Source organism: Odontesthes bonariensis, chromosome 22, assembly GCF_027942865.1.
Source record: "Odontesthes bonariensis isolate fOdoBon6 chromosome 22, fOdoBon6.hap1, whole genome shotgun sequence".
NCBI lineage: Eukaryota > Metazoa > Chordata > Actinopteri > Atheriniformes > Atherinopsidae > Odontesthes > Odontesthes bonariensis.
This window is the reverse complement of record NC_134527.1, coordinates 20,616,807-20,644,797: the sequence shown is the minus strand read 5'-3', so window position 1 is coordinate 20,644,797 and position 27,991 is coordinate 20,616,807. Positions and strand designations below refer to the sequence as shown.

General features: G+C 40.4%; 2 protein-coding genes across 5 annotated transcripts in view; one reads left to right on the top strand and one right to left on the bottom strand.

Annotated features, from left to right (window-relative positions):
* Nucleotides 1–16,896, top strand: part of clip1b (CAP-GLY domain containing linker protein 1b) — a 44,538-nt gene extending 27,642 nt beyond the window's left edge. For all 4 annotated transcript variants that reach the window (XM_075455930.1, XM_075455931.1, XM_075455928.1 and 1 more), the window contains 7 exons: nucleotides 7,086–7,131; nucleotides 7,337–7,380; nucleotides 10,390–10,495; nucleotides 10,587–10,752; nucleotides 10,837–10,889; nucleotides 10,986–11,098; nucleotides 13,230–16,896. In XM_075455930.1, coding sequence (XP_075312045.1) covers nucleotides 7,086–7,131; nucleotides 7,337–7,380; nucleotides 10,390–10,495; nucleotides 10,587–10,752; nucleotides 10,837–10,889; nucleotides 10,986–11,098; nucleotides 13,230–13,464 — 763 coding nt within the window. In that variant the 3' untranslated portion in view covers nucleotides 13,465–16,896. The remainder of the gene's footprint in view (nucleotides 1–7,085; nucleotides 7,132–7,336; nucleotides 7,381–10,389; nucleotides 10,496–10,586; nucleotides 10,753–10,836; nucleotides 10,890–10,985; nucleotides 11,099–13,229) is intronic.
* A 335-nt stretch (nucleotides 16,897–17,231) lies between these two features.
* On the bottom strand, nucleotides 17,232–27,120 carry bcl7a (BAF chromatin remodeling complex subunit BCL7A). Its single transcript, XM_075455932.1, has 6 exons — nucleotides 26,942–27,120; nucleotides 24,408–24,489; nucleotides 24,202–24,298; nucleotides 23,441–23,590; nucleotides 21,531–21,625; nucleotides 17,232–20,281 (listed from the first exon to the last, which is right to left on the bottom strand). The coding sequence occupies exons 1-6, from the start codon at nucleotides 27,118–27,120 to the stop codon at nucleotides 20,207–20,209; spliced, it is 678 nt and encodes a 225-aa protein (XP_075312047.1). The 3' UTR covers nucleotides 17,232–20,206.
* Between the last annotated feature and the right edge of the window lie 871 nt (nucleotides 27,121–27,991).

Here is a 27,991-nt window from a genome sequence, read left to right as displayed (position 1 = left end):
GACAGAACAATAGAGAGCTGCAGGTGGATTGTGCACTTTGCATCATCACGTTGTTTTCCTCTGAAAAGCTCAGTTCAACGAAAGGCTGTAACATCTCCACATAGTCCAGATACTAATGATATGACAGGATATGATAATATGGTGATGCTTGGCTATAATTGAATCTGGTTACAAAGTATGATTCGATAAAAACTAAGTAATGTTGTGTTTGCATCACAATTTCATGGGAGAAATAATTTTTGTTTTCCTCTCTGATCATTGATTATTATTTGAATGCCATGCGTTTTTATACTACATTTTTTGACTTGGCTCAAGCATAGAAGATCACAGTGGATAGAAATGAGAAACCTAAAGTCTCACAGAAATCTGAATGCCTCCATGTCTTGGAATAAACGTGCGTGTTTTGTTTATGGCGCTCTCCAGCCTGACGCTGAGGTCTATTTTTAGACCTTGTGCCGCGTGAAGCTGTCATGTGCCTGTGTGTGTGTGTGTGTGTGTGTGTGTGTGTGTGTGTGTGTGTGTGTGTGTGTGTGCGTGGACATGTGTGTGTTTCTAAGTCTTTGCATCATCCTGCCACACCCCCCTGGCTCGTGATGTCAGAGCTCCAAATGGGTTTAACTGGCTAAATTACAGTCATCAATATGGAGCTTCCTGGAGGAGGAGCAGCAGATGGAGACACAAAAAATGTCAACAAACAACCAGAGAATAAAGCAGCGTCATCCTGTCTGCTACTTTCTGTATGCCTAAATTATTCAAATAGTCGTGTTAAAACTGTAAGCTGTTATGCTGCGTTTCCTCTCCCTCCTCCATCCTGCGTCGTCCCAACATTGTGTTCCTCCATCCTTTCCGAGGCGCGTCCTTCCTCTTTCTGCTGCTGTTATGCAATCCCTCCTCTCCTCCTCGGACCGCCTGGCTCCGACACGGCCTCTTCTCTCGCTGTGACATCAGTGTGTATGTGTGTGCTGTTTGTCCTGAAACAGTGCGGCTTTGTGCGAAAAGAGAGCAGCTGTAAGCACTGCAGCTCACATGTGTGCTTTGTGTTTGGTGGCGCTACTGTAGTCAAACCCAGACTGGTGTGTCCGTTAAAGAGGAGTTATTACCAAAAATATTTTATGTTCATTAGTCATATGTACATAAAAATTGTTGCATTGCTGTGAGAAGGAGTCATCCACAGCAAACTGTTTCTTTTATGGCAATAAATAATCAGTATGCGATCCGGGGGTCACGTTTAACTCAGATATTTGTGGCGTGAAACTACACATATGGCTGCTTATTTCTGTGTTGCCTTCATAAGTGCTGCGTCTGTTTCTGCATTGGCAGAGTGGAAGTGAAGACATTTACAGCGACTGGGAAGGCTGTCTGACGTTGTTTGTCCAGAGAAAGAAATTCTTTGTCATGGCAAATAGTTTGGTGAGGATTGGTGAGGCCAGGGGTCCAGTCAAATAGCCAAAATGACCCTCTATCGTCTCGTCCCAGGCTCTTCTCCTTGACCCCAATGGAAAATGTCATTGGGTTAAGGAAGGGCGGTCGGAGAAATTTGCAAGAACTTAGGAAAAGACGACCAGCTGAATCTGACCACACTGTGACGTGGGTCTGCAACACTGAAACTACAAATGTTCAGTAAAAATTCTACAAAGGTGCTTTATTCAATGCAATCTTATCACAATCTTATGTGATGTGTATTGAGATAATAACGAGTATTAGTTTATTATCAAGAATTTAATTGAAAAAGGAAAGAAAAAAGTGAAATATAAGGACTTGGGGCGGACAGAATTACCCCCTTTTTCTCATAAAGGATGATCTGGTGGATCCTACGCTAAAGGAGATAATTAAGGAAGCATTGGAGCTCCTTTCCTTCACTTTTATCCTGGCTGCCGCTCACTTCACTCAGTTTGGAAGGTCGGGGCGTCTCATGACGGCACAGAACAGAAAGTCTGGTGTGTTTCACATGTTACTAAAATGAACTGAAAAAGTTTTTCGTTTTCCTGGACAGACTTCTGAGTAAAAATACGTAAAAACAGTGAGCTTCTCAATGTACAAAACATTTGTGTTGTATACAAACCTGAAAATATGATAATAATAGAGTTATTGGTTAACTTTTCACCATATATTATAATAGTTAGATACCGACTGACTTAAACTGCTGTTGTATTTTGTTTCATTCGGTTTCCTTCTTTGTGTTCTTAGTATTTTGGACTTACGGGTTTTTTATTGGTCTATTTTTGATGTGCCTTTTTGTTCTCTCTTTCATGATTTAGTATGTAGTTGGTTGGCTTTGGTTTGCATTTATCTGTGGTCTTAGTCTTGTCTTGTTCTGTTCTTGCGTTCTCTCTTTCAGTCCTGGTTCTCATTAGTCTTTGTCCTCAGTTCCTCTGTTTGGTCCTCAGCTCCACACTCACCAGCTCATCATCCATCAGTCACAGCTGCAGACACTCACTCAGTAGTTCCCCTCAGCATATTTGCTCCTTTGTTAATTTCAGTCTTTGTCAGATCTGTACAGACACTCCCAACATTGATCTCTGTAGTTCTGTTCCCCACTCATCTGGTTTGTTCTGTTATTCAGTCTTTTGTTTTCCAAGTTTGGTTTATGGTTCCCCAGCTCAGCTGCGCCTTTGGTTTCTTTTAAATGAAAACTTCAGTTCAATCATCCGTTGGCCTCTGCACTGCTGTGTGCTGCATTTGGGTCCTGCACAACCTTCCACCACTGGCAACAGTAACAACCACCTTCTTGTTGGTATTTGTCAAATATATATTGTAGACCGAAACCAATTTATCTGCTACTGATGATACAACAGACCAGTGTATCTGTTGGGCTTTATTGTGACGAGGTGCCACTGCCATAATGGAAGCTTCTGCCTGTGGGGACATGGTTCACGCTGCATGCTAGCTTCACATTTATCTTGTGATATCTTACAAACCAGCCTGTAACTTGCTGGTTTTGTTTTGCAGGTATCACGTAGCTCAAACGCGCAAAGTCCCAGTCAAGGAGTCGTGTGTGTTTTTGAGTTTGATTTGAGCAACCTAGCCCACGATAACGAAACAAAACCCATCCGTGAACAGCAGGTGATACATTTGTAGTCTGTTTACAGCTTTAATGCATCCTCACTCTGATTCCCATAAATACTTTTATTGGAGATCCATAAAAACATCCAGCACAAACATCCTCTAAAATGTAGTTTTAAGTAGAAACAAGTAGAGACACAGAAGCTGATGTCAGCCGCTTCACTGTTACGTCTGTACTTCTCGTTCAAAGTCATTTCTAAATCTTTTTGCGTGCAAACAGGTGATGGAGACTCAGAAGAAGTGATGGTTTACCTGGACCGGACCTCATATATCATAACATGGACAAAAATGTTTCCTTTTTTTGTACAGTGCAGTTACCCTCCAAGTCCTCTTGTTGTGTTAGAGTGGAGGATGCCACAGAGGCATGATGAATGTGATTACACAGCAGGCAGCCAAATATTTCACGCAGATGGTGTTCAGACCAGGTTATCAGTCACATGTAGCTTCAGACTTCTTCCTTTGATACAAATCCTGTGAATGACCTACATGGAGCTAAGTTCATTTTCCCCAGAAAATCATTTTGTTCCTACATCCAAAAATATCCAGACTCATAAATGCCCGAACAACACCGTGTGCGTAAAGTCAGTCATCTGCACTGACCATCCACTTTAACAAGGTTCAAAACTTTTATCAGAGGGGGGTTTGACTTACTTGGCTGAACACTGAACAAAAAACATACAAATCAGTTCCTATAGCATCAGGCATGAGGTATGAGTCAGTTTTTTCTAATGTAGCAAATACTCGTGAACCTGTTAGCAAAAAGGTTAGTCTTTCCATATCTTGAGTACACTTCACAACATCTATCCAGTCTGTCTCTGTTGGAGGATTGTGATGAAGCCATTTTCATGTTATTGTTTTTTTAGTTTCTGGCTGCCGACCGCATCTTTAACAAGAAATTCTCCCAGGCCAACAGATTGGTTGGTATGTTGCCCGAATAAATTGTGCTGAAGGAGGGCTCTGTTCCATTACCAAACGTGCTTTGTATTGTTTGAATTACTTCCTGCCAGGAAGGCTGAATAACTGGGCGGATCCAAAACATGGGAAAGTGATCTGCCAGCTGTTCTCCACACTTCCTCCATCACCTGTCTGTTTACATTTTAACTTTGGTGTAACAAAGTATTTGATCAGATTCCGCCAGCAGAAATCCTGACTCTTTCTTTTTATTTTTGCCTAACCTTATTTGTTGAATGTTTCTTGCTAGATTGAACACTTGGTTATAATCTTGAGTCTCGTCCTTTTTCGTCTTTGTTTTCATACACAACCAATGCATCAGTTAAGTTTGTCTCGCCTTTATATGTAATTTTATCTCATTATTGAAATAGGTCCTAATTTTTAAGTACCTGAAGAAATCTGAACCACATGTATCTGATATTTTCTGAACCTTATCCAATACTTGTGATGGTGATGAAGAGGTAATGTCCTTTTCTATGCCACTGCTTAAACCTCCAATCCATCTTTGCTGGGGTAAAGTCTGGACTTAACCGACGTCTGTGCCCCAGACAAAAAGTATTAAATATCTACACAAAACCACGGTCTTTAGTCCATTGTCCTGTACTGTGGAAAGCATTTAGAGATTCTGTGTTTGCCTTGTGGGGGGTGGTGTATGGACCCAAATGCAGGCTCTCAGGCAAAAGGCAGGCAGATGGGGACCACTTATACCTTTTTTTTTTTTTTTTTTTTTTTTTTAAACAAAGGTTCTCTATTGGCAGGACCCCCCCCCCCCCAAAAAAAACCCCAAAAACATAAAATCCAAAAAACACTGAATAAACTACACAAGGGTGGCTCTTGATCTTGGCATAACACAAGAATTTAACGAAGAATATCTTGCATTTAACAAAGGAAATCGGGACTCTTTGAGAAAGCGAATGAATCCAGGTGTAAACAGTGAGTTGAAGACAAGACTAGACCCGAGAACAAGAGAACAAACTGAGGAAATACAGTACAAATTACAGAATAAATACTGAAGAAATGACACCAATTCAATCAGACTGAAAACTTAACCATGACAATTGTGTGAAAATGGTAGAAATGAGTTCATTTGATAAAGCAGAAGTAGCTTTTGATTGGAGCTAAACTGCCCAGCACAGATTCGCCATGCTTATGACCTCTAATTTTCGTACATGTTTTAATTTACCTGCACCTGTTTATCAACAGGTCTGTTTGTTAGTACCATGTTGCTAATGTTGCTGATCCGTGCAGATGGCTTTGGTCATTACTTAAATGAGACAGTTGTGTTTGAGTAAATAGATCAGTGAAACGTTGTCATGTGAAAAGGGTTTACTTGTCAGGATATAATAAAAAAAAAAAAAAAAAAAAAAGAGAGAATCATCTTAAAATTAGGTACTTGAACAACAACACATTTCCTATTACAGTTAAAATTTAACAAAAAACTAAAACAAAATGTAGAAGTAGTGTGTAAAAAAACAAAGTCCTGCCTCACTGCTTCCACAGGAATTAAGAAGGTTAGTATCAGCCAGGTGTGAGCACCTTTATAAAAGCAGACGTTTTATCAGTTTGCTGGTTTGAAGCATTCAGGTGTGTGTTAATACAATGCCAAGGAGGAAAGACACCAGTCTTAGAGAAGCAACTGTTGCTGCCCATCAATCTGGGAAGGGTTATAAGGCCATTTCCAAACTATTTCGAGTCCATCATTCTACAGAGAGAAAGATTATTCACAAGTGGAAAACATTCAGGACAGCTGTCAATCTTCCCAGGAGTGGACGTCCCAGCAAGTTCACCCCGAGGCTCATGAAAGCAAAATTAGAAAAAGACTGAACAAGTATGGCTTGTTTGCAGGAGAAAGCCTCTTCTCTCTAAAAAGAACATGGCAGCACAGCTTAGGTTTGTAAAGTTACATCTGAACAAACCACAAGACTTCTGGAACAATGTCCTTTGGACAGACCAGACCAAAGTGGAGATGTTTGGTCATAATGCACAGCAGCACGTTTGGAGAAAACCAAACACAGCATATCAGCACAAAAACCTCATACCAACTGTCAAGCACGGTGGTGGAGGGCTGATGATCTGGGCTTGTTCTGCAGCCACAGGACCTGGACACCTTGCAGTCAGTGAGCCCACCATGAACTCCTCTGTATTCCAAAGTATTCTAGAGTCAAATGTGAGGCCATCTGTCAGACAGCTAAAGCTGGGCCGAAACTGGGTCATCAACAGGACAATGATCCCAAACACAGCAGCAGATCTACAACAGAATGTCTGAAAAAGAGAAGAATCAAGGTGCTGCAATGGTCCAGTCAAAGTCCAGACCTCAACCTGACTGAGATGCTGTGGTGGGACCTTAAGAGAGCTGTGCATAAACCAATGCTGCAAACCTCAATGAGCCGAAGCAACGTTGGAAAGAAGAGTGGGACAAAGTTCCTCCACAACCATGTGACAGACTGATGACATCATACAGAAAACCATTACTTATTGCTGCTAAAGGAGGTTCTACAAGCTGTTGGATCACTTAGTTTTTGTTCAATAAATAATGACACGGGGTAATATGTCACGTATTGTTGTTCAAATGAGGTTGTATGTACCTCTGGTCAGACCTGGTAAAACCCAGGTTTTATAAATGATCTCCTCATACATTAAATCTTAAAAACAAAAGAGGGTGTACTTTTTGTTTCAAACAAACTGTGATCGAACACATCTGCGCTCCCCCTGGATTGCAGCCACACACTAATTTGCCTGTAAATCTGGATGTAGGAATAGCTGGAGTAATGGCTCTCCAGAGGTCACACAGGATTGTAGACAAACTCCTCTTTTAGTAACATTTAGAGCCGCTCTGAGCATTAGTGCTGGTTGGTTGGATGGTCCGACTCCCGTTGTGAGGTGGACTCAAAACGAAAAAAATGTTTTTCCCCTAAAATCCATGAAAACAAACAGCAACCTGAACATCTTTTATTTAGTATTCATCTCGATGTGTATTGTGTATGTTTGCATATTAGCATGCAGCAGTGACGGTGACACAGATATCAGAGACCTGACTGTCTTTCTTTCTTTCTTTCTTTTTTCCCTCTAAGTGAGGAGTTGAAGCTGGCCTCCCAGAAGTCTCAGCATCTCGACGAGGTACTGGCCTTTCCGAATTTCCCATTACGTAAATGCGTACTATATCCTGTTAAAGATGGGGCTTTGTGAAGCCACGAGCGGTTATTTGATAAACGGGTTTTGGCGTAGAGAGGTTTTGACCTCCCGCTGTGACTAAACTCTTCTAGCTCAGACGGGTTTAGCCTCTATTTAAATACCGCTATATTTGTTTGTGTTTAACTCGCAGCACAATGAGGAGCGCAACAGTCTACAGCCAGACATGAAGACCAGGTAAGAAGCTGGGAAGTGATTTAGACTCTGAAAATGTAACCTTTAGGGGCTCTATAGATGGATGGTTAGAAGTGTTTCTTTTATTGTGTAATCCAAATTATACTAAATTCATTTGAAGTTATGAACAAGGTCAGTATTTCTGCCTCAAAATGTGCTTCATGTGTGAAGATTTTAATCTCACAGTTTTAATCGGATTCTTCATGTTTTAACCTCGTAACGGAAAACTAATTACATCCAGCCTCAGTGTATCGTAATGTAGTCTCAGTGTGCAGATTTAAGAACGTTTTACAGTCTTAGTCAACACACTTCTATACAGTTAAAAATGAAAAAGAATCGATGGATTTGGTTCAAACATTTGAAGAAAGCTGCAGTTTGGTTGTGAGATTCTGCTCTCATTGTTACAGGGTGACTCTCTAATTCAGCACCTCGTTAACTGGTTCAGGGGTAAATGTCTCAAGAAAATCAGCAGTTTTAGGAATATCTGAACACTTTCTTACAAAACTGCCCAATATCTAATTAGCTATCGAAACAGAAGCCAGTTAACCTGCTGTAAATTGGTTGGTGGCTTCACCGGCTAATCACTGCAGCTCTGTTGTCATGTCAGAGCACACAGGAGGCAGGACTTGATGCAAAGTCTACTCCGTGGAAGTGGAAGTGTTTCATCTATAGTTTATGCTGTATGTTCCCTTTATGATTGAAACGATGGTTGTTTTTGTGTTGGCAACTATTTGTAGAAGCAGGCCAGCAGAAGGCAGCATGGCGCAGCAGCTGCTCTCTTACTCTCATCTCACATTCTCACCAAAAGTTCTTTGTTGGATTACCTGCTTTATTTCTACGTGCACTTACTTTGGACTTACTGTTAAGTGACTGTCTGATTATCATCTGCATCCAGAGCTGACGTGAACATTTCAGGGATGCAGTGCACGTGTCGCCTTGGTTCCAGGCTGTTACGCTGGAGACCTTACCTGCGTGTCACCTGCTTCCCTTCAAATTCAGCAGCATGTTTGCGTGCGAGTGGAAATCATTTAATATCTAAAGTACGTTTGAAACCTGGTGAATAAGAGGAGACACAAAACCTTTCAAATATACAGCATACTATATACCTTTCTCATTTGAAGCTAAAGGGAACGTTCTTTGGTTGTCAGCTAATAATATATCTAGCTGTCAGCGCTTTGATAAATCCATCTCCTAATAAAATATCTGACATTTTAAATCTTTAGCTAATTTAGGAGTTTGTTGCAGCACAATCGGAATGAGATTAGAACCATTTTCTGAGATGGGCACAATGTTGAAGACAGATTTTAAAATGTGGTTTTCTTCTCTACGTCTTGTCACTGTGCTCCTGTTGGGTCTAGTTTCAATCCTTTTTCAAAGTCTGGAGACAAAAGAAGCTATGACTGTGACTTCTGTGCCAGTCAGACACAGAAACTTCTGCTCAGAAATCAGAGGATGAAAACGTTGCACAGCTGCGACTGCAGCTGAAGGTTTGAGAAAATGGGGGTGATGAACAGCTGAGGCAGGGCGACAGTCTTAGATCAAAGACGAGTACATGTTTGTACGATCACAGCGGTGAAGTCGGAGGGATGCGAGGACGAGCTGGCAGCTTGGTGGTTTTTTTTCGGTCGAAGGGAGATGCAAAAGGTTGCAATTAGAGCAGAAGTGATAGGTGTGTCGGCGGTGTGTGTTTTGAAGTGAACAGAACGAAATGTAGATGTGATTTGTCAAGAGTATATGTTTCTCTTGACTTGTTTGGATGTTGGAGCAGACGTTCTGGAGTGTCAGCTGGTCTCAGGTTCTGTTAATCTGCCGACTCACAGCTACTACAACCCGGACCCGCCTCAGGTTCACTGGCAGGTTTTTATTTCAGGACGGGAGAGGGAAACTGCGAGGTCCATCAGTTGGACTTAATATGAAAAAGTTAAAGCTCTTTATTTAAAAACAGAGTCAACTTAAAGATGCCTTGTTGAGTTTTTGAGCGTGATTGGCCTCAGAGGGTCTCTGAAAGAACGACGGGGTCTCCTCTGAGCCTTACGACCTTTAAGAGTACGCTCGAGGCCCTCCAGAGAAAACTCATTTCAGACGCTTATACTTGCCATCTTCATTTGGTCATCACCAAAAGTTCACAGTCATGAATGCAGGTTGAAAGTGTAAATGTGTCAGCACCTTCGTCACCACTGAGATACCAAAGATTGACTTCATTATTGCAGAATATCTTCTGCAGAGATACTCATCACTGCATCAAAATGCCAAAACTTGAATTTACACTTAACTTTGGGCAAGATGATGAGGGACCAGGGAGGCAAATCTAGAGTTTGCAGCACAAAGAGTAGAATTTCCTCCATCGCACACTTACAAATGACATCAACACACTGCAAACTTAAAGCAGATTTTGGGCATAGTTGGTGAAGACTGAAGACTTGAAACCCGAGTCCCAAAACAGAAAGTTTTACTTCTGTGAGCTTATTGAAGGTGACCCACATGTATCACTGTCTTTCTCTTTTATTGATTTATTTCATTAAAAAAACTAAAGGTGCTTTAAAAGCAGCATTAACAAACTCGCAACAGAACCAACAAACGGGACTAAAGAGGACTGACTGAGATACCACAGGGAAATTACCACAACTGGCAAATGACCAGAGAGCTATAAATACTGGAAGGGTTGATGAATAGAGTGACGACAGGTGAGTGATTGCCAGGGGACAGGTGTGAATGAGACCAGGGGACAAGACCAAGACAACTGAGGACATCTAGGGGTAAAGACGAGAAACAAGAATACAATAAGTGAGTGAGAAGTAATAAAACTCAAACAAAATACCTGATGAGAACTTAGAACAGAGACTAAAACAAGGCACTAAGAAAAAACTAAACCAGAGCAAAGAAAGACACAAACAACTCCCGGACTTTTCAAAATAAGAGTGTGAAGAGTGTGCAAAAAAAATCCAAGTGAAACTAGCCTTTTGATTAATCCTGGTTTTCCTTTGTATCTCGTCTCAACCTCTTTTTCGTCAGAGAAAACATCTGTAATCAAGACACAGAGGTGGAAGGAAACTTCCAGAGATCCACTGGTGCTCTAATCTCAGACAAAGACCGAGAACTGGAAACTCTGAGGAATGAGGTACTCACACCTGATGTGTTATTTCTGGGAAAAACTCTCCCTTCACCCGGTTAAAACTCAGGTGTTTAAAGCGCTCCTCCGTTATCTGCAGATTGCAGTGCTGCGAGGAGAAAACGCCATGGCCAAGACGCTGCAGACGGCCGTGGAGACGCTGGAGAAGGACAAAGCTCAGCTGCAGAGTCGTGTTCACAGTTTAGAGCAAACGCTGATGGGAACGCAGGCCTCCGAGGGAGGAGACAGGGAGGCTCCACCCTCGGGTGAGGAGCTATTTCTCATTGTTAAACATTAAATAAAACCTGTGTTTGTTGACCAGTTTTCTGATTAATGCGGGGCTCGTGCAGGCGATGCAGCTCTGGAGCAGCTGACGGAGGAGAAGGAGTTCGCTGAGGGACAGGTGAGACCGTCCGCAGACACGTTTTGTTCTGCTGACAAGACGGATCTCGTCTCAAGGTGGCGATTAAGTCACGATGTTTGCGTTTGACTCCGTCAGATCAACTTCCTGAACAGCGTGATCGTGGACCTGCAGCGGAAAAACGAAGAGCTGAAGATCAAACTGAAGAAGCTCGCTCTGGCTGAGTTCAACGGCAACGACGGGACGGACGGGTAAAAAAAAAACAAAAAAAAAACACTCGGCTAATATTTCAAGCAAGATGCCAAAGATTCAGTGTTTATTCTTTTCTCTCTCTTCATGTTATTGCAAACTGAATAACTTTATTTGACACCATGTTTCGGAAAACAAACCCTTATCGCAGGCTTCGAAAATTATGCCTGCAAGTTACTTTTAGTGGAGTTTAATCGTGACTCTTCTCTCAGCCGAGTTGAACTTGGTGTCTATTTGGAAGCTTCCAGTTTCTCCCAAATTATTTGTCATTGAACAAAGACGAAGTGAGAAACGGGCCACGCATTAATATCTTTGATTGGTTTAGTCTTCTTTCACAAGATGGATTTCTAACATGCTGCCTCTGTACGAATCGCGCAGGTGCATAAACTCTTAAAACACCTCCTTTTTACTGCTGAACTTCAACCAGAACTTAGTGACTTGAATAAAAATAACTTTCCCTCATAATTACCAAAACCATCACCCTGATGAGGAAAAATGAAAACCAGCTTCTTCTGGCATAAGCCTCTGAAATCTTTTGGCAAGCTTTCACTGTGCCAAGAGGGAAAAGCCTTGATTAGTCACTGGAATCGGAGAATAATTGTTTCATGGTTGCAGGATTTTAATTAAAGAAAATTTCCAGATATTTAAAAAAAAAAAATCCCTTTTCTCTCCCACAGTTGATGATTCGTCGAGTATTTTTGGAAACTGGAAGGTGCAAATGAGCGTTTTCGGCTCAACGGTGAAGCTCGTTAGTTTACATACATTAATCAGCATAGGAACAAGTTCAATGTCAATGTGCCTGAGTTAGAAAAAAAAAAGACTCATTTTTCTCAGCAGTCCCTTTGCCCGATTGTTGTCAGACATCCAAAATAAAAGGAGAACATGCATCGGTACAAGAATTTGTAATTTAACGTTGACATTGATTCTTAAGGAGCCGTATCATCACATTGTCTTGAATGGGTAACAGGATGAGGACTTACGGTGGTGCAGAATTCCACTGATGTGATGCTCTAAATGAATGAACATGTCGACTAAATGTAGCCTTTATGTGTGAGACTTTTCAGTGTCTGTTGGTGGTTGTGTGTAGCAGATGTAAGACTGCCAAAACTAAACAGAAGGAGGATTTGGAGCTGCATAATCTTGTCAATTAGACAGACATTCTAACTAAGTAGATTATATGGATGCTTTTAAATCATTTTTGGGCAACGGTGAAGCTCTCTGGCTCAGAGGAAACGGATAAATCAGACTCTCGTTTGTCTCTGGACAAACGAGTCTTTTTCTGTTACGCTGCTGGTCCATAAGCAGGCAGGTACAGATGATAGAGAGAGTATCAGGAACCAGAGTGGTACGAGAGTCTGATCAACGGCTTGTTTTTCACTCTGTGAATTATTCGGGGGGGGACACGGGAGGTCTGACATCTGGCGGATGGATACAGAGGGGAGGGAGACGGGGTGCTTTGAGGAAAAATAAGCTGAACTGAGACGGTATTTGTGGCTGTTGAGCACCAGCACCCCACCGCTGCGATGCGTCACCTGACCACACAAACCATAGGCTGCGGTAACTTTAGCCGTTAGTTACCTGCCGTAGCTGCCTGCATCACAACGACCTACATAGTGGGTAGGATATCATGCCAGCTGTTTTCTGACTACAAAAGTCTAAACCGTTCCTACAGTTTATACCTTACTTGTAAATGTGCACAGTTGAACTATTTAGTGGGATTTAACCTGAACTTCAGCTATTAGAATAGAATAGAAATAGAATAGAAAAATACTTTATTCATCCCCCAATGGGGGTAATTAAAAAATGTTAAGACACATAATTGGATTTATCTTACTAAAATTGATTGAATTATGAAATAAAATGTTTACCGTACGTTTAAACTACTTTGAGGACACCCACTAATCAAACTAGATTTCTCAAGAGTGGTGATGCTTAGAAATCAAACGGCGCAGAGATTCAATGCGGGGCCGGCCGCCACCAGTGTTTGGGGTGTGTTTTAATGCACGTCATTTCTGCGCTTTTGTGTTCTGGCATTTAGGATGCATTCGGAATCACTTTGGGTATTTAGGTCAATTTAAAAACGGAACATCACCAGACTTCATTTTTGTCTTTACTCCTCTCTCCTTCTCACAGGTTTGACGAAAACGTGTCAAAGCGCGAAAAGAAGGCGACCCCGCGTCTTTTCTGCGACATCTGCGACTGCTTTGACCTCCACGACACAGAGGACTGTCCCACCCAGGCCCAGAGCCCCGACTCGGTACCTCACACCACCTACCGCGGTAACCCGGGCGATGAGAGGCCCTACTGCGACATCTGCGAAGCCTTCGGACACGCCACAGAGTCGTGCAACGATGATCAGACCTTCTGATGCATTTCAATCCCTTTCCTCTCCCAATCCCGCCCGAGAAAAGCCTGACAGAAATCCGCAGATTTTTCCGTAACGTATTTTTATACCGTATTTATGCATATCACTAGTAGCTTTTGTCCTGATCAAAACCTTCTCCGAAGAAAAACGTCTGATTACGATGTAGAATGCTCGTCCAAATAAGCTGCTTCTGTGCAATATTGATGTTTATAACAAATGGGATCCGTCCTCTGCACTTGTAGTTTTTAACGTGTCGAGTTTGTTTCTAAAACCAGCAAACATGATGTTCCACATGTGCTGTTTTTAAGCTTGATCTGTCGTTGACAGCAAAGTGACGCAACAAACTTAAGTACAGTTAAAACTGAAGGGAAACTGAAGCTCTCCACTTCTACACTCTTCTCTTCATCACATTCCTCAGTTTGTAAACCAATCCGAGTGATACTGCCATGTAATACTAATGAATTTTGTTCGCTGATCTCTCATAAAGTCCTTGTTCCAGTTTATTAACTTAGTTATCAGTGTAAGGGTTACTGGAAGGAAAATAATGGGTATAACATCATAATCCTACCGGAAAAAAGGTCATATTTTCAAAACAGAGCATTTAAAAAAAAAAAAGAAATTGTCGTAATATTTTGTACAAAAATATATTTGGGCTAAGGATTTACGTTTAAAGGAAAGACCTCATAACTTCATCAAACGTTCTAAATGTTCCGTTTTCACTACAAAATCACAACAATTTCTTGAAAGCAAGTGTGAAATTCCTTTGGACTTTAAAGAAGAATGAATTTTTTATGCAAAAAAAGTCACGTTTTGAACATAAAGTTGGCATTTATCATTTTGAGGAAAAAGGTCATAAGAGGAAAATGTGAATATTTTGAGGAAAGAGGTGAAAACGTTTTAGGAAAAACACGATCATTTAAAGTAATAAGTGGTACATTTTAGTGGAATACAACAATGTTAACACAGCACATCTCACACAATGTGATTTAATTTCAATATACTAAAAGTTCTGATGTTAAAGTGCTTTTGGGTGACAACTCAAACTCCACAAATGCCTTTTGACATGGAACGGCTTTTCCCCTTATTATTATCTTAAATTTGAAATATAAAAACTAAAATTATAAATTTCATTATATTGCTACTTTTCTTGAAATTTTGCATTACTTTGGAAATATTACAACTTGATATTGCAGAATTATGTTATAATCGCAACTTTCAGATACTGTTTTGAATTATTTTGAAAACATTGCGATTTTATCTAATTTTAACACTTTTTTCGAATAACAATCCAGAATTTTTTTACGCTGTCACACATCTCTTTTGAAATATAACAACTTAAATCCCAAAATTTCCTCGAAACCTTTATGAATAGAGGAAAATTATACCGTTTTAATTAGGTCAAGATTAATCTTGCTGTGAGAAATTGTAGTTTGATGCAAAGAAACGTGTGAATCAAGGTCCACTTACCAACTTCTTCCTGTGCTTTCTACTGGTTATGAAGACGTTGATATTCAAATAAAGACTCAGGAAAAAGAACTTGTAGATGGACCTTGAGTTAAAAGGGAATATAAATTTCACATTGAAGAGTTTACAAAATAAAAGTGTCAATCATAAGTTTGGTTTAATAACTGCATCAGAGCTTTTAATCATATGACTTCTGTACAAGCTGTCGTAGATTTGTAAATGTTTTGCATTTCCGTGGAAGCTTTAAGGACTCATCACATGCGTTAGCTTTAAAGTCAAGATATGAAGCTAGCCTACAGCTCCAAATAAGCGTTATGCTGAAGTTTGTTTTATCAGCTACTGTTTAAAACATCAGGGAGGAACATTTTTAGTGTATTTTACCCTTTCACGCGTTGAGACCCTGAAATAATACCGCCAAAAAGTTGTTGATCATGAAGTAGTTGCATTTTGTTATTTACCGTCTGATCTTTTACTAGCCAGTGATTATTCTTGCAGGGAAATAAGCTAGCACTGATTTAAAGCGAACAGTCTGTAGTAGGACTACTGTAGTATAGGAGACCGGAATTCACCCAGATGAAATTATAGGAGCCGCTACTAACTTAGTTTTGCACTCTCCACTTTAAAGATTCAGCATTGAAAAAACATACAATAATTTCAAGATTATAAAGTTATTTAAAAGTTATTTTATTAAAATTATACCGCACTATCCTATTTCAATACTGTCCCTGGAGCTACGGTGTGACATTTTGGTAATTGTGCTTATTCACTTTGAGAGTTAGATCAAACTGCAGATACACTGTCTTTCTTGTCAAGTAAAGATACTATTATTTAAGTGGATATAATCATATTAAAGGCTGAGTACTACTATATTGGACTCAGCTGAGCACAGATGCACATCACTTTATGATGTAGTCATTTAATATGCACCAAAAATAATTCTACATTACCACAGTGTATATTTGATATCATGTATAACCTGATTTTGCTGTGAAAAAGCACTCAAGCAGGAGAGTAGACCAATTTAACTTTTAAATACGTAATGTAAAAGCACAAACGTACTTAAAAGTATCTTACTAAACAACTGAAGGTAATGCTAACATGAACATTATCCTTCTAGACACAATATAACAAGAAATAATCATTTAATGCACTAAGTTGTATTTATGTGGTGAAACTGCATGTGCTGATAAAGCTTCATGAGTTTAGCTAAGCTTAGCTTAGCAAATGTGAGAACAGCTAGCCTCGTTCTATCATAAACATGATTAATACCCAGTAAAATGGCAAATCATGACACATTGTATTTTGTACTGGTTGCAGACACATGATTGAAAAAAAAAAGTGTAATTACTGCATTTTATAGTTATACTTTAAGACAGGTTACCTTTTTACCCTGTACTCCTTTGCTAAGCTAAGCTAGCGAGCTGCTAGCTTTAGTCTTTTATTTAAGCTAGAAAGTGAATATGCAATTTTCCTAAAATGGCAAACTTTTCCTTTTATTAACTTTCTGTAGTGACATGTATTTGACTTATCTTGTTCTAAAGCACAATTCTGGATCATATTGAATCTTCCCGTATAACAATGTATATAATTTGTGATGCAACATATTCGTTGACACCAGTCTTTGTAAATACTAATCAGAAGCTTACTTCTGGTGGGTATGTAAACAGTGCCATGGAACAAAAGATAGCTTTTACGTGTGCTACATTTTATTTTTCTGCTCATTGATAAGACTAACATTTACAGAGGTTTGCACTTCAGGGGAAAACCTGCCCGTTTGTATAGACTTTAAACGTTGAGTACTTTATAAGTGATGAGTCTTATTAGTGTAATGTTTTATATGTAACTGCTTCAGACACCATGTATGGTTTTAAAGCATTTTACAGATGTCAATGTGGTGTAAAATGTCACTGTTTTCTATGTACTGTATACTCCTGAACAGTCCAATTTAAATACTAAGAAAAGAAAAACTCCCGTTGTGTCCTAGTTAACTTTTGACTATCAAAACTGCATCGAAACCCACTTTAAAACTCATTCATGAATGTCTTTTAAATGAGAGATTTAAGCAAATTAAGTTGAATAAATATTTAGGTTAGGTTGTCACTGCATTTGGTGTGGACAAAATGGCCAGTATTACCAATTTAAATCTAAATCTAAAACATAAGATGTAATTACTTTTTGGCTTTAATAGGCAGGAAAGCACAGAATTAGTTGGCATTTATGAAAAAATACTCAAAAAGTACTATGAGGCCTTTTTTCCCCCTTCCCAACAGAAGAAATATCAACTCCCAAAAAGTTTTGTGACTTTTATTAAGAAAACAAACCATTGGACATGATAAAAACCAAGCACTACTGATGGAATAAATAAGTCAAACCAAAACATAAGTCTGTACAAGATCTAAAGAAAAAACAAAATGGTCCCAAAGGAAAACAAAAAAGAAACATACAAGATCTCACATTTTTTTTCTTATTATTTTTCTTTTTACACAAGTTATGAGCAAACTATAAGCAATTGGCTCAATCAGGTGAAAGCTACAACATAAGTGAGACATTTTAAACTGAGTGTATGTAATGCTGTTTATAACTGTTCGTGTCAATACAATAGCATTTTAAGTTCCAGCTCTGCTGGACTGGGAATGAGGTATATGCTAATCCATCCTCTAAACTGAGACAATGTTTTCAATTCTTTTCTCTCCATCCATGTGAATGCTGATTTGCTGAAATCTGATCTGCATTGTAATGTATAGCCCCATCATGTCATGAAGTCATTGGTTTGCAGTGATTCAATTGATCTCGATCCGTATTAACAAGCAAATATTGAGAAACGAAAGTAAATCTTACATGTGTGAGGTTGTACATTAGAGGTCGTAGGTCTGAATCCGTACTTTCAAGTTCAAGTAAATTGCACAAATCTGCACAAAACTAGGATGCCACATGCGTATGGATTCAGCCAACAGACAGCACCTTGAAGGAGGATTAGAACCAAATGTTTGAGCTAAAAGACTGGACCCTTCTGTGACGAGCTACACAAACATCTGTTGGCCATAGATAAGTAGTGATAAACAGAAGACTTACAGAGAGGAGAAGTGATTAAATGCGAGTCATGGTGATGGACCAAAAATCAGTACCCGAAACCCGTCTGTTCCTGCTTTTGTTGGACCACCTGAAGCAGAAACAGGCTGATAACCAGGAGCTCTCATTGAAGAAGTTTACAGATGCTTAAAAAATTCCAGAAGAGAAAACTTAATTAACTTCTGGGTAGTGTTCAAATTCCAGCCTACAACTGTTTTAAAGGAATATTACGCCCATTTACTTTCATGCCGGAAGTGGAGTGAAGAGGGTCGATACCACCGAGTGAAGCCACAGTCACACCAGGAGATGGAAAGCTCGAACACTGGCTCTGCACAGAGGCAAAGAAATCCACCCAACGGCACCTCTAAGGTTCACTAATAAACACTTTTTTTTCTGTGCAGCATCGTCCAAAAACCGCCAGGCTGAATTCTAGGAAACTCAATGGAGCGTGAGGAAGGTACAACCCATTAAATATGGGTGCAGACACGAATGAAAATCTTAAAAATTGCAAGACGGAGCACTTGGCTCGGCGGAGGATGCGCTCCTAAGAGCAAACAGTTTAGTTTATCAATTTCCTCCAAGTTACAATATGTTCCAAGACATAAATCAGTCATATAACCCTTTGCCATTTTTATAATAATTATGAGTAAAGTAAATTTTGGAACCTATTAACAAACTGTGATGAAATTGTTAAATTGATTGAATAAAACTAACCCGAGCGATTCTTGTTGTGAGGGAAGGCTTTTCGTCTGCAGTGGCTGTTAATGGAAGTAAACGTGTTGATAAAATGCAGGTAATGTAGCCGGCTGCCTGCCTCCAGGTGCACTGAGTAGAAATACAATCTCAAATCCATCAGCTATCACATAATGACATCTTACCCACTATTCCCAGGCTCACAGAGCAGGCAATCTTGGCCCAAAACGTCCCTTAAAAAAAAAAAAAAAAACCTGTCTGTTGCTCCAGAATCAGCAGATGACAGCTGATGGGTTTTAGATCTGCCTCTGGTCAGAGCCAGGCTAGTTTTTCCAGCCTTCATGCTGTAAGCTTACCGTCTCTGAGATGCTTTCTTCATATATGACAGATCAGAGGGATTAGACTTCTTGTTGTTACTCTCGGCAAGAAAGCAAATATCTCCCAGAACTATTCCTTTAAGTAAAACAACCAGTTGTAGTAGAATATAAATATCGGATCAACTAATTAGTGACAGTTATAAGGCAAAAACACAAACCAAACAAAACATGGCACCAAAAATTGTAATTCAAAACCTGCTTGACCTAAAAACGAGAATTAATCGTAGCAACTCAAGGCACACCTCCATGACCTATGCTAGCTACGCCTGTCTTCACTACTTATCCAAAGAGTTTATCTCGACCGGTACCGTCGTCGTCTTCGACCAACCACGAGCTAATTCACTCTAGAAAACACATGAATGGAGAACTTTTCATGGATAGAGAAAAAAAAGACATCCACTACAGCAGCAAATCTATCTGTGATCGATTGTGACATACCATAACAGTGCATTGACCCTCCTGAGAAAAAAACCCTAAACATTTCCGAAACAAATAGAGAACATTAGTCTAGCAGGAGGCGAATCAGGAGGACTGACGTGACGTGGTCTTAGGGTGGAGGTTCCCCCCCGCAGCCGCTGATCTGAGACCAGGTTAGCCTCTTGAGTTATCCTGAGCTAAACCATAAGCGGAGAAATGTTTAAAAAGAGGTCTCAAAGCAGCGTCCGCGATCTACCTCGTCCTAATCTCAGATCCCCAGCGTTAACTCTGAGTCACAGAAGCAGGTCAGGGTTTGTGGTCTGGCCTGGCGGCAGCTGGGCTGAGCTGACAGCGCCTCACCGGGCCGCAGAGGGGGACCGCAGCCTGGGTTCGGCGCTTCTCTTGGCAAAAGTGTGGAGGACTGGAAGGAAGCACGGAGGGGACCAGTGAACAGAGGTAATATCCATTCTCCCTCTGTGGCAGGGGAGTGTTCGGGCAAAAGTAGACAAACCAGAGGAGGGGGGGGGGCAGCCAGCAGGGAGGGAGATGTCCATTCTCCCTTTGGTTTTTGAAGAGTTTGGGTAGAGGCAGGAAGAGAAAAATAGTAGGATAGAGGAGAGCCGGTGTGTCCATTAGCCCTAAATTATTTAGAGTTAATGGGAGGAGGTACAGAGGGGGGGAGGGGGCAGGAGGCCAAAGGAGAAAATTAACTCGGCTCCAAATATTTAACTCTCCTCAAAGTCCTGAGATGAGGACTCCACTTTGCTTTTCTTGCTGGGTGGGGCCTCCTCCTGTAGGTCCTACAAGCAACAAGAAAAACCATGTGAAATGAACAGCTTCTGTTTTAGGTTGACAGATAATCAGTCGCCAGTAGGAGGGATGGTGCCATCCACCTTCTTGGCTAAGCAAGAGTTCTCAATCCTTGATCAAACTGAGGTTTGTGTAAGTTTGAATCCGTGAGCACGTGGCTCAGCTGTGTGTTAATAAGGAGCAGCCGGATTGTCTTTTTGCTTTGAGATCGGTCTAACCTCAGAATCAATAACTTTCCTCCACCATATATAATATCTAAAGTCCTTTATACTGACAGAAATCGTTCACTGCTAACTTTAGATTGGACTACATGGTGCTCGATGTGAGCTGCTTTGCTCAATTAACGTGCGTTTTGAAAACGTTTGGCCCGACTGTTCCCGCGCTTGGAACATCGAAGGCATCCATTGAAGTTTCATGTTGACGTCACTGCCGCTCGGATCAGAATTGGATCGATATCTGCTACCACAACGGAGTCGTTTGACCAAGGAATTCATTCTGATGGTTCCCTCTCACATCCGAAACAGAAGTCAGATGTTAGAGGGTGTTTCATTAAAGAGGTCACCTTGATATTCAAAGCTAACATGCAACATACTTTGAATCTGCATTGCATTAAGTTATGCGAGCCTGCAGACTTCCTCTCCCCCGCCTTTGATGGCGCATTAGACGGTGCAACGAGAACCACATCCATGCTGCTGCTAAAGGTCAAAATCTCCACAGGGAACCTTTAATGATTGTTAGATGTGCTGATGGGCAACACGACCATAAAACAGAGGCAATCAATCTTCTAATTGATGAACTAATCGTAGCCACTATCCTACTGATTGCGGAAGCAGCTAAAACTTAGTTGGACCGAGACGTACAGATGACTTTACTGGGACACACATGCCTGAAGGACATCATGTCCACAGCATGGCTCCTTCTGTGTGAGACTATAAATATCCATTTAAAATTCATCGTTTGCCTCGGGGAGTTACGCTGATGTGGCTGCGGATGTCGGAGAGAAAGTCAGGATTCCAGGCTTCGCTTCCATTTTGTATTCATTTTTAAGGTTTTTGTTAAGTTTGTCCTGTTTTTTGTCTTTTTTTGTGTTTCTTCCCAGAAAGCAGATTAAGTTAAACAGAAAATGTCGAAACCTGAACTCATCCAAGCAGCAGTACCTTGGCGTCTCCCTCTGTGCATGTAAAACACTCACTGTACAGATTAGTAAACCTCTCGGTGGTTTTGCAGACGTGTTCGTACCTGAGTGGCTTTGCTGTCTGAGGATTCCTTCTCCCCTGACGACAGACTGTCTCTCTTGGCGCTCTGTGAGGTCTCTGATGAAGGGGTGGTCTTACCTTCAGATGGGGAAACGGCAACAAAAATCAGAACGGGAGCTCGCGTCTTCGTTTAAACAGGTGAGAACTCCTCACTGAGCGTTGGAGGCGACGTGTTCGACGCTCTAATGACACAGTGTGGTTGTGCAGGGTAACTGCAGCGTCTATGAACCCTGATGAGACATACCGGACTCATTCTAGTTGTTGTTGTATTTCTTTTTTACATACAAAAAAAAAAAATAAATAAATAAAAATCATCAAAAATCTACTTGTTCCACTTTTTTAATTGTTACGGTTACCTTTTACTCGAACTGAACAGATTTAACCTTCCCTTCCGGGACCGAACAATCCACTAATTAATTGAAGAAACAGTCGCTGATACTTTAAGTGTTTAAACACATGATTTACAGCGATTCCTGTTCGCCTACATGTGTTTAAATCTGGACATTCATTCATTTGACCGTGGAGTTGTCATCACAGCCTAAATGTTTCCCCACGCTCGAGGTAGCATCTTCAAGCTGCTTGTGTTTGTTCAACCAATAATCCAGGACAAGAAAATATTTACTTTGCCAGCATGAGGGAGAGTAGAGCAGCACAGGCTCTCATTTAAGGAGTACTCGGTTTTATTTTTAGTAGTTTTGTTATTTCCTGCGGGTCGGTGCGCACTTGGTTTGGAGTATCGGGGAGGAATTACGACGGGGCGCTAAGCGAGGAGCTGCTCAGAACAGCAGCGTGAAAAAAATACACCCCAGACCAAAAAGACAGCCAACAGATTAAGATAAAACGCTTGTTCTGAGGGGAAATTTCCCTGTTACACACCTCTACAGTTGCTTTAAACGGATTATATGCTCATATGTCTTCAGCTTTTCTGCAGCTGTAATATGATAGCGGAGTGTCCCAGTCAGCTCGCAGACCCGGGTTCCTTCTACATTTTAATGCAGCGGGTTTTCAAAATGAGCTTTAATAAAAAAAAAAAAAAAAAAAAAAAAACCTTGAAGGAAACACAGGAATGATGGAATAAATAGATTCTAATGTTCAGTTTTGGGTTCAGTTCATGAATGGTTCCTATGAATTGGGAACAGGGTGGGAGGTGTCTGATAAAAATCTTGTTGGTGGTTTTTAAACCACCAACACAGGATGAATGAGAGAACATTGTGGGTGAAATATCTGATCTGGAGCTCAAGATGAATACGTTTAAAGAGAAAAATGATGAGATGTCAAGATATCAAATACATCCAAGTGATTCTAGTCCAGAGTCGCCCCTTAAAGATAGAAACTGGGTTAAGTAAAAGAGGGTTTTATGGTTAAATATTTGCCATTTTTAAGGTGAAACATTCGTGTTACACAACCATGTTCTGTTGACCTGAAATAAAAGTTCTCCCCTTTCAGGATTGATTTGCTGACTTACTTAATAAACAATGATAAGTGTGTTGCAATATTCTTTATGAGGTTTGTTTAATCCACATGTAAACTTAAACCAGATTTAAGGTTTTTGAAATAAGCTTGACGGTTGAAGTCTCGAGGGGAAACGCCGTGGCCACAGCTGTGCTGTGTAAATAACTAAGAGGAAGTGGTCATTTCAACTTCCTGTCGGTGCTTTGTGTTTATCTTGAAGTCCAAAACAAAAACAGCAGATGGCCCATCCTCCGTCTGATCAGCCGGGCTGCATCTCCACCGCCTGTTTGCTGCCGGCTGGGTCTGACGCAGGCGGCGGCGAAGGAGACCCTTCACACGATCCCAACATTTAAAAGCCGGCGTGGTATTTATCTGTCTGTGTGTGTGTGTGTGTGTGTGTGTGTGTGTGTGTGTGTGCGTGCGTGCTTGCGATGGTCTGACCTCTCTTGCTGTCCGGGCTCTCGTCAGTTTTGGTCTCGCTGTTCTCGCGGTGCGATGCGGCGTTGGCTTCGGGGGCGGGGCTGGTGCTACAGCTGTTTTCCTGTTTCACTGGGGACGAGTCGGCGATGGAGCTCTGGTTGCTGTTGTCATCTAGCAAAGACAAAACACTTATTTTTGTAGCTCAGCTTTCCATCATTTGACTTTACCACATTAAAAATATCTCAAAAACAAAGAAACTACTAAAAATGGGAGTATTTGGTTAAAAAACAGCATCTTAAGAGTCAGGAAAGACAAATTTGACACCTGTAAACGCTGTGGTTCAACTCTAATGCATCTATAATGTAGGAGATAAATATTAGGAATTCTAACTATCATAATGAGGATGAATATTTGCTCTCGCAGTATAAGGCCTTACAATTAAAGAAAAGTCTAATTTATTTTTAAAAGGCCTGATATATCATAATCACCCATGTTACAGAGCTCTACTGTTTTATAAAAACTATCAACAACACTTTAACATCACAGCAGGTTGGGGATTTGTCATCCCATCATTTTCACAACAACTCATGCTGTAGTTTAACTCACTGCAGCACTAACAGCGAGTTAATCCGCCAGCGAAAGTAGTCTCCTACAAGTGTACAAAAATAATTGATCCTATTTGAAAAAGCAAACCAGATATCTATGAAAAATGTTTGGGAACACGTGGGCCTGAGGCTGAGAGTATTAGACAAGCCAAGATGTTGTGAAATCTAAAAACCCACCATGCATGTCCATCATCCCCGGAGAGGAGCTGTTCTCCGGAGTCGTTACCTCCGAGCCGTATTTCTCATCCTTGCCCTTCTTCTTATTTTTGCTCTTCTGCAACAACAAAAACGCACCATCGTTTGGAGAGAAAACGGCTTCGACGTGTTTTAAAATAGAATTCTGGTGTCTGAAAACAGGCTGCCGGTTGCGGCGACCAACTCACGTCATCCGATTTGGGCTCCGTCACTGGCACCCACTTGTAGATGCGAAGGGATGTGTCTCCAACAGTCACCCACTTCTTCTCCCTGAGTGGGAGAGAAAACCAAGCTGACTCAAGGCCTCTGGGGCTCAACACATTACGACATTTTCACCAATTTAAAGAAGAGGCTGGGAAATAATGCAAAGTTACGCAACTGAAAATGTAAAATAATTCATCACAGTATCACTTTAACTCCAATGTTAAACTCCCATCGCTACTAAATTACAATTTTAGGGTCAAGATTATTTGCTGAACCATGAAAATAACTGGTAGTTATTGTTAGAATTAGGCTTTTCTAGTGAATATTTGGCATTTTACTTGTCTTCCACCCATGATAATCTGAACGTATTTGAGTTTTTGACCCGTTACTTCGACTTAATGTGACACTTTTGCTTTAAATGAACATTTCCCGACATCTTTAATGTTGAATAATATTTTTTTATATAATTCACTTAAAAAAAGTCCTCGTTATCCAATTAACTCGTCTTTAAAGTCTTTTTCGATCAACGTGATTGGCATAATGAATGTTTCATCTTCCCCCTGATTACAAGCGGCTGTTAGGAATTAATCAACCAAAGTTAATTAAATTTAATAAATTGTTGCTTTTCTTCTTTCTATCATTGTGAGTTGAAGCTTGTGTGCGTTTCAGTCACAAAACGGGCAAATTAGCTCATTTCCACATTTTTTCCACTTAAACAATCAAAAGAGGAAACGCTTTGTATGACTTCCACCAAAACTGAGACATTTTTTAGTTCTTAGTTGTCTAATTAGTCATTTTGTAACTTAAAAAGATGTTCGCCCAAACGTTACACTTTAAAATGTCTCATTTTGTGTGACAAATCTTATTATGTCGAAAAACCTGAAGATTTTCAGTTTATCTACACGCATTTGGAGGAAAATCAAGCATTTTATTTATTTATTTATTTTTATTTTAAAACCAGTGAATTAGTGTTACTCTATATTATCTTGACTAATAAAGTTAATGAGTGGAGGAAATCCATTCAGATGTCTTCTATTTCATGAGTCTTAAAAAAAAAAAGAAAAAGGAAATATTCACATTTACAATGCTTATTCTGGTTTTCTCCGTGTAGCTTTGCTTGAAAATATATATATATAAATCAATGATTAATAAGTGAAAAAGGAGGAAAATATGTTAAACTAATGTTTAGAATTCCAGCTGACAAACACTGTCATTATTCATCAATCTACTGGCTATTTTATGTATTCATTTAATTATCACGTGTCCTCTCGCTCATCTAAGATAAATTATTCGGCATCTTATAATATATATCATCATTATTTTATTTTTCTTGATTAATCAGTTATTAGCCATACTAACCTTAGACAAGTACTTTTACTTGTTACTTTTCTCACGAATCAATTATCCCCCCCAATTTTCTTCTACGTGTTTTATTTTGAGCGTTTATTTATTAATTTATCTGTTTAGTTAAATGCCACTAAGATGAGTAAAAGTCTGAAATTGTTTGTTAACGGTAAATTATTCCCTTTAAAATGACTTAGAGTGGTTAATTATTTGCTCTACATTGATATAAAGAAGGAAAAACACTTTATTTCTGACTCAAGTTAACTTAGCGAAGTAGAAATTACACTATTAAAAACTTTTAAAGGTCAGAATAATAAACTTGAATCGATTCATTTGAATGTTTTCTACCTAATATCTGTATTATATTTCAGTTTGTGGCTATAAATGTTGAATATTGTGAAATAATATCTTTCAGTTACTTTAACGTTACTAACCGACCAACTTCTGACTTTGACTCGGGGACGTTTGATTAAACTACCTGATTAGGAAAATAAGGAGAATAAATAAACTGTGAAAAGGCGGGGTTACGCGGCTAAATCCATTAACTATAAAACCTCTAACCCAACGCGAGTATTTGAGCCGTTAAACATGTATAAAACGTGTTTTTCTACCGTTAAAGGATAAGACTGAGTCACTACGTGTTCAGCCATGCACTGTAGCCTACTTCCCTCTCCCAACCCCCACCGTGCCTTCGTCTCTATCAGACCTAAAGGGCGACTCAAAGCGCTTAATTTAAAACTCCAGACGGACTAAACTACTCCGACTCAAGAGCGCCGTCGTCGAATTGTTCCCAAGTCCAGACTTATTGGTCGTTTCGGTCCTAAAACCGCCGCCTGCGCTACCAGCTCGACAGCGGGCAGCAATGGCTTCATGTGACTGCATCGAAATGGCTTCTGGGTTCAACCCTTGCTGTTAAAATCAGCGGAAAAACACCGGCTACATGTTGTGTAGTGTGGCAACGGTAGCCAGACGACGACCGGGGACGTGCACCGCACTAGTGCGCCCCGGTTGCACCTGAGCTGCAAGTACATCTGCCGTGAATCCGTCTCAAAAACGGTCCTTTTCTTTCAATTTCATCCCTCATTCCGTCTCGCTCCTTCCCTCTCCTCCCCCAACAAGCGAGCCTTTCTCGTCTTAGATAACGAAGCCCGCTTTTTGCTCCTCTTCCTCTTACCATTTTCGTACTTTCTCAATAGCGGCCATGACCCGCTTGATGTCATCTTTCGCCCTGCTCCGGGTCTCAGCTCGGACCGACCTGCCCGACATTGCCGCGGTGGGTATAATATTTTTAAAGCTCGCCGGCAGTTCAGACACAATGCAAACAGTAGAGCGCACAGAGGAGCCAGTGCGCATGCGCGGCCTGGTGGAAGCACAGGGGGGAGGAGGAGGAGGAGGAGGAAGAGGCCGGCTGCAGCTGCACTCTGAACAGAGCTCTGTCTCCCCGCTGAGCTCGCAGCAGAACAAAGAGGCTGCAAACCTCCTGTACTCTGCCCTCCAGTGAAGCCTGAAACTCTGGGCTGGAGCTGTAGAACACTGTGTCCGATAAAGAGGAGCACAAACACTCCTCTCTCACATACACACACCGGTTTAAGTGTTTCAGCTCAGAAACTGCAGAACTTTAAAGAAGCTTTTTTTTTTTTTTTTTTATCAAAACACCTCAGAAGCTTTTTAAAAAAAGACAAAAAACATGGATTTGATTATTTATGTTATTTGTACATGTTGGCACGGACACACACATCTTTTGCTTCACTGGCAGACTAAAAGAGACAAAACGAGCACAAACTACTAACTTGTTCTTGTTTCAAGTCTTTTTTTCGTCCCAACATAGTTATTGTTTTTGTGAGTCTGTTTTGATTACTTACTTTTGTTTTGGACGTCTTTTAGTCATGTTGCGCCTTTTTTGTTGTAACTGTACTTTTTTCTATGTAGTCTTTTTATTTCTAATATTAGTTGTTTTATGTCTCTTTGTGCTTGTTTTGCGTGTCTTCCAGGGTTTTTGCGTCATTATTTCGTGGCGTTTTAAGCCTTTTGGCATCTCTTTTTGTCATGTTTAGTGTCTTTGATGAATTTTTTTGTGTGTCAGTTTTTTTAGAGTATTTTGCATGTTATTGTCGTCAGTTTGGTTTCTTTTTGAGCTTTTAAGGCTTGTCTTTTTTCATTTTTAGTGTGTTGGGATTTTGTTTCCTTTTTAACTTGTTTTGTGTGTTTTTGTTATCATTTTCAG

Coding starts and splice junctions, on each gene's coding strand:
- bcl7a (XM_075455932.1), bottom strand. CDS start 27,120: ATGCGCACTGGCTCCTCTGTGCGCTCTACTGTTTGCATTGTGTCTGAA. Junction 24,490..26,941: donor ATTGAGAAAGTACGAAAATG/GTAAGAGGAAGA, acceptor TCTCCCACTCAG/GGAGAAGAAGTGGGTGACTG. Junction 21,626..23,440: donor GAGCCCGGACAGCAAGAGAG/GTCAGACCATCG, acceptor CCCCATCTGAAG/GTAAGACCACCCCTTCATCA.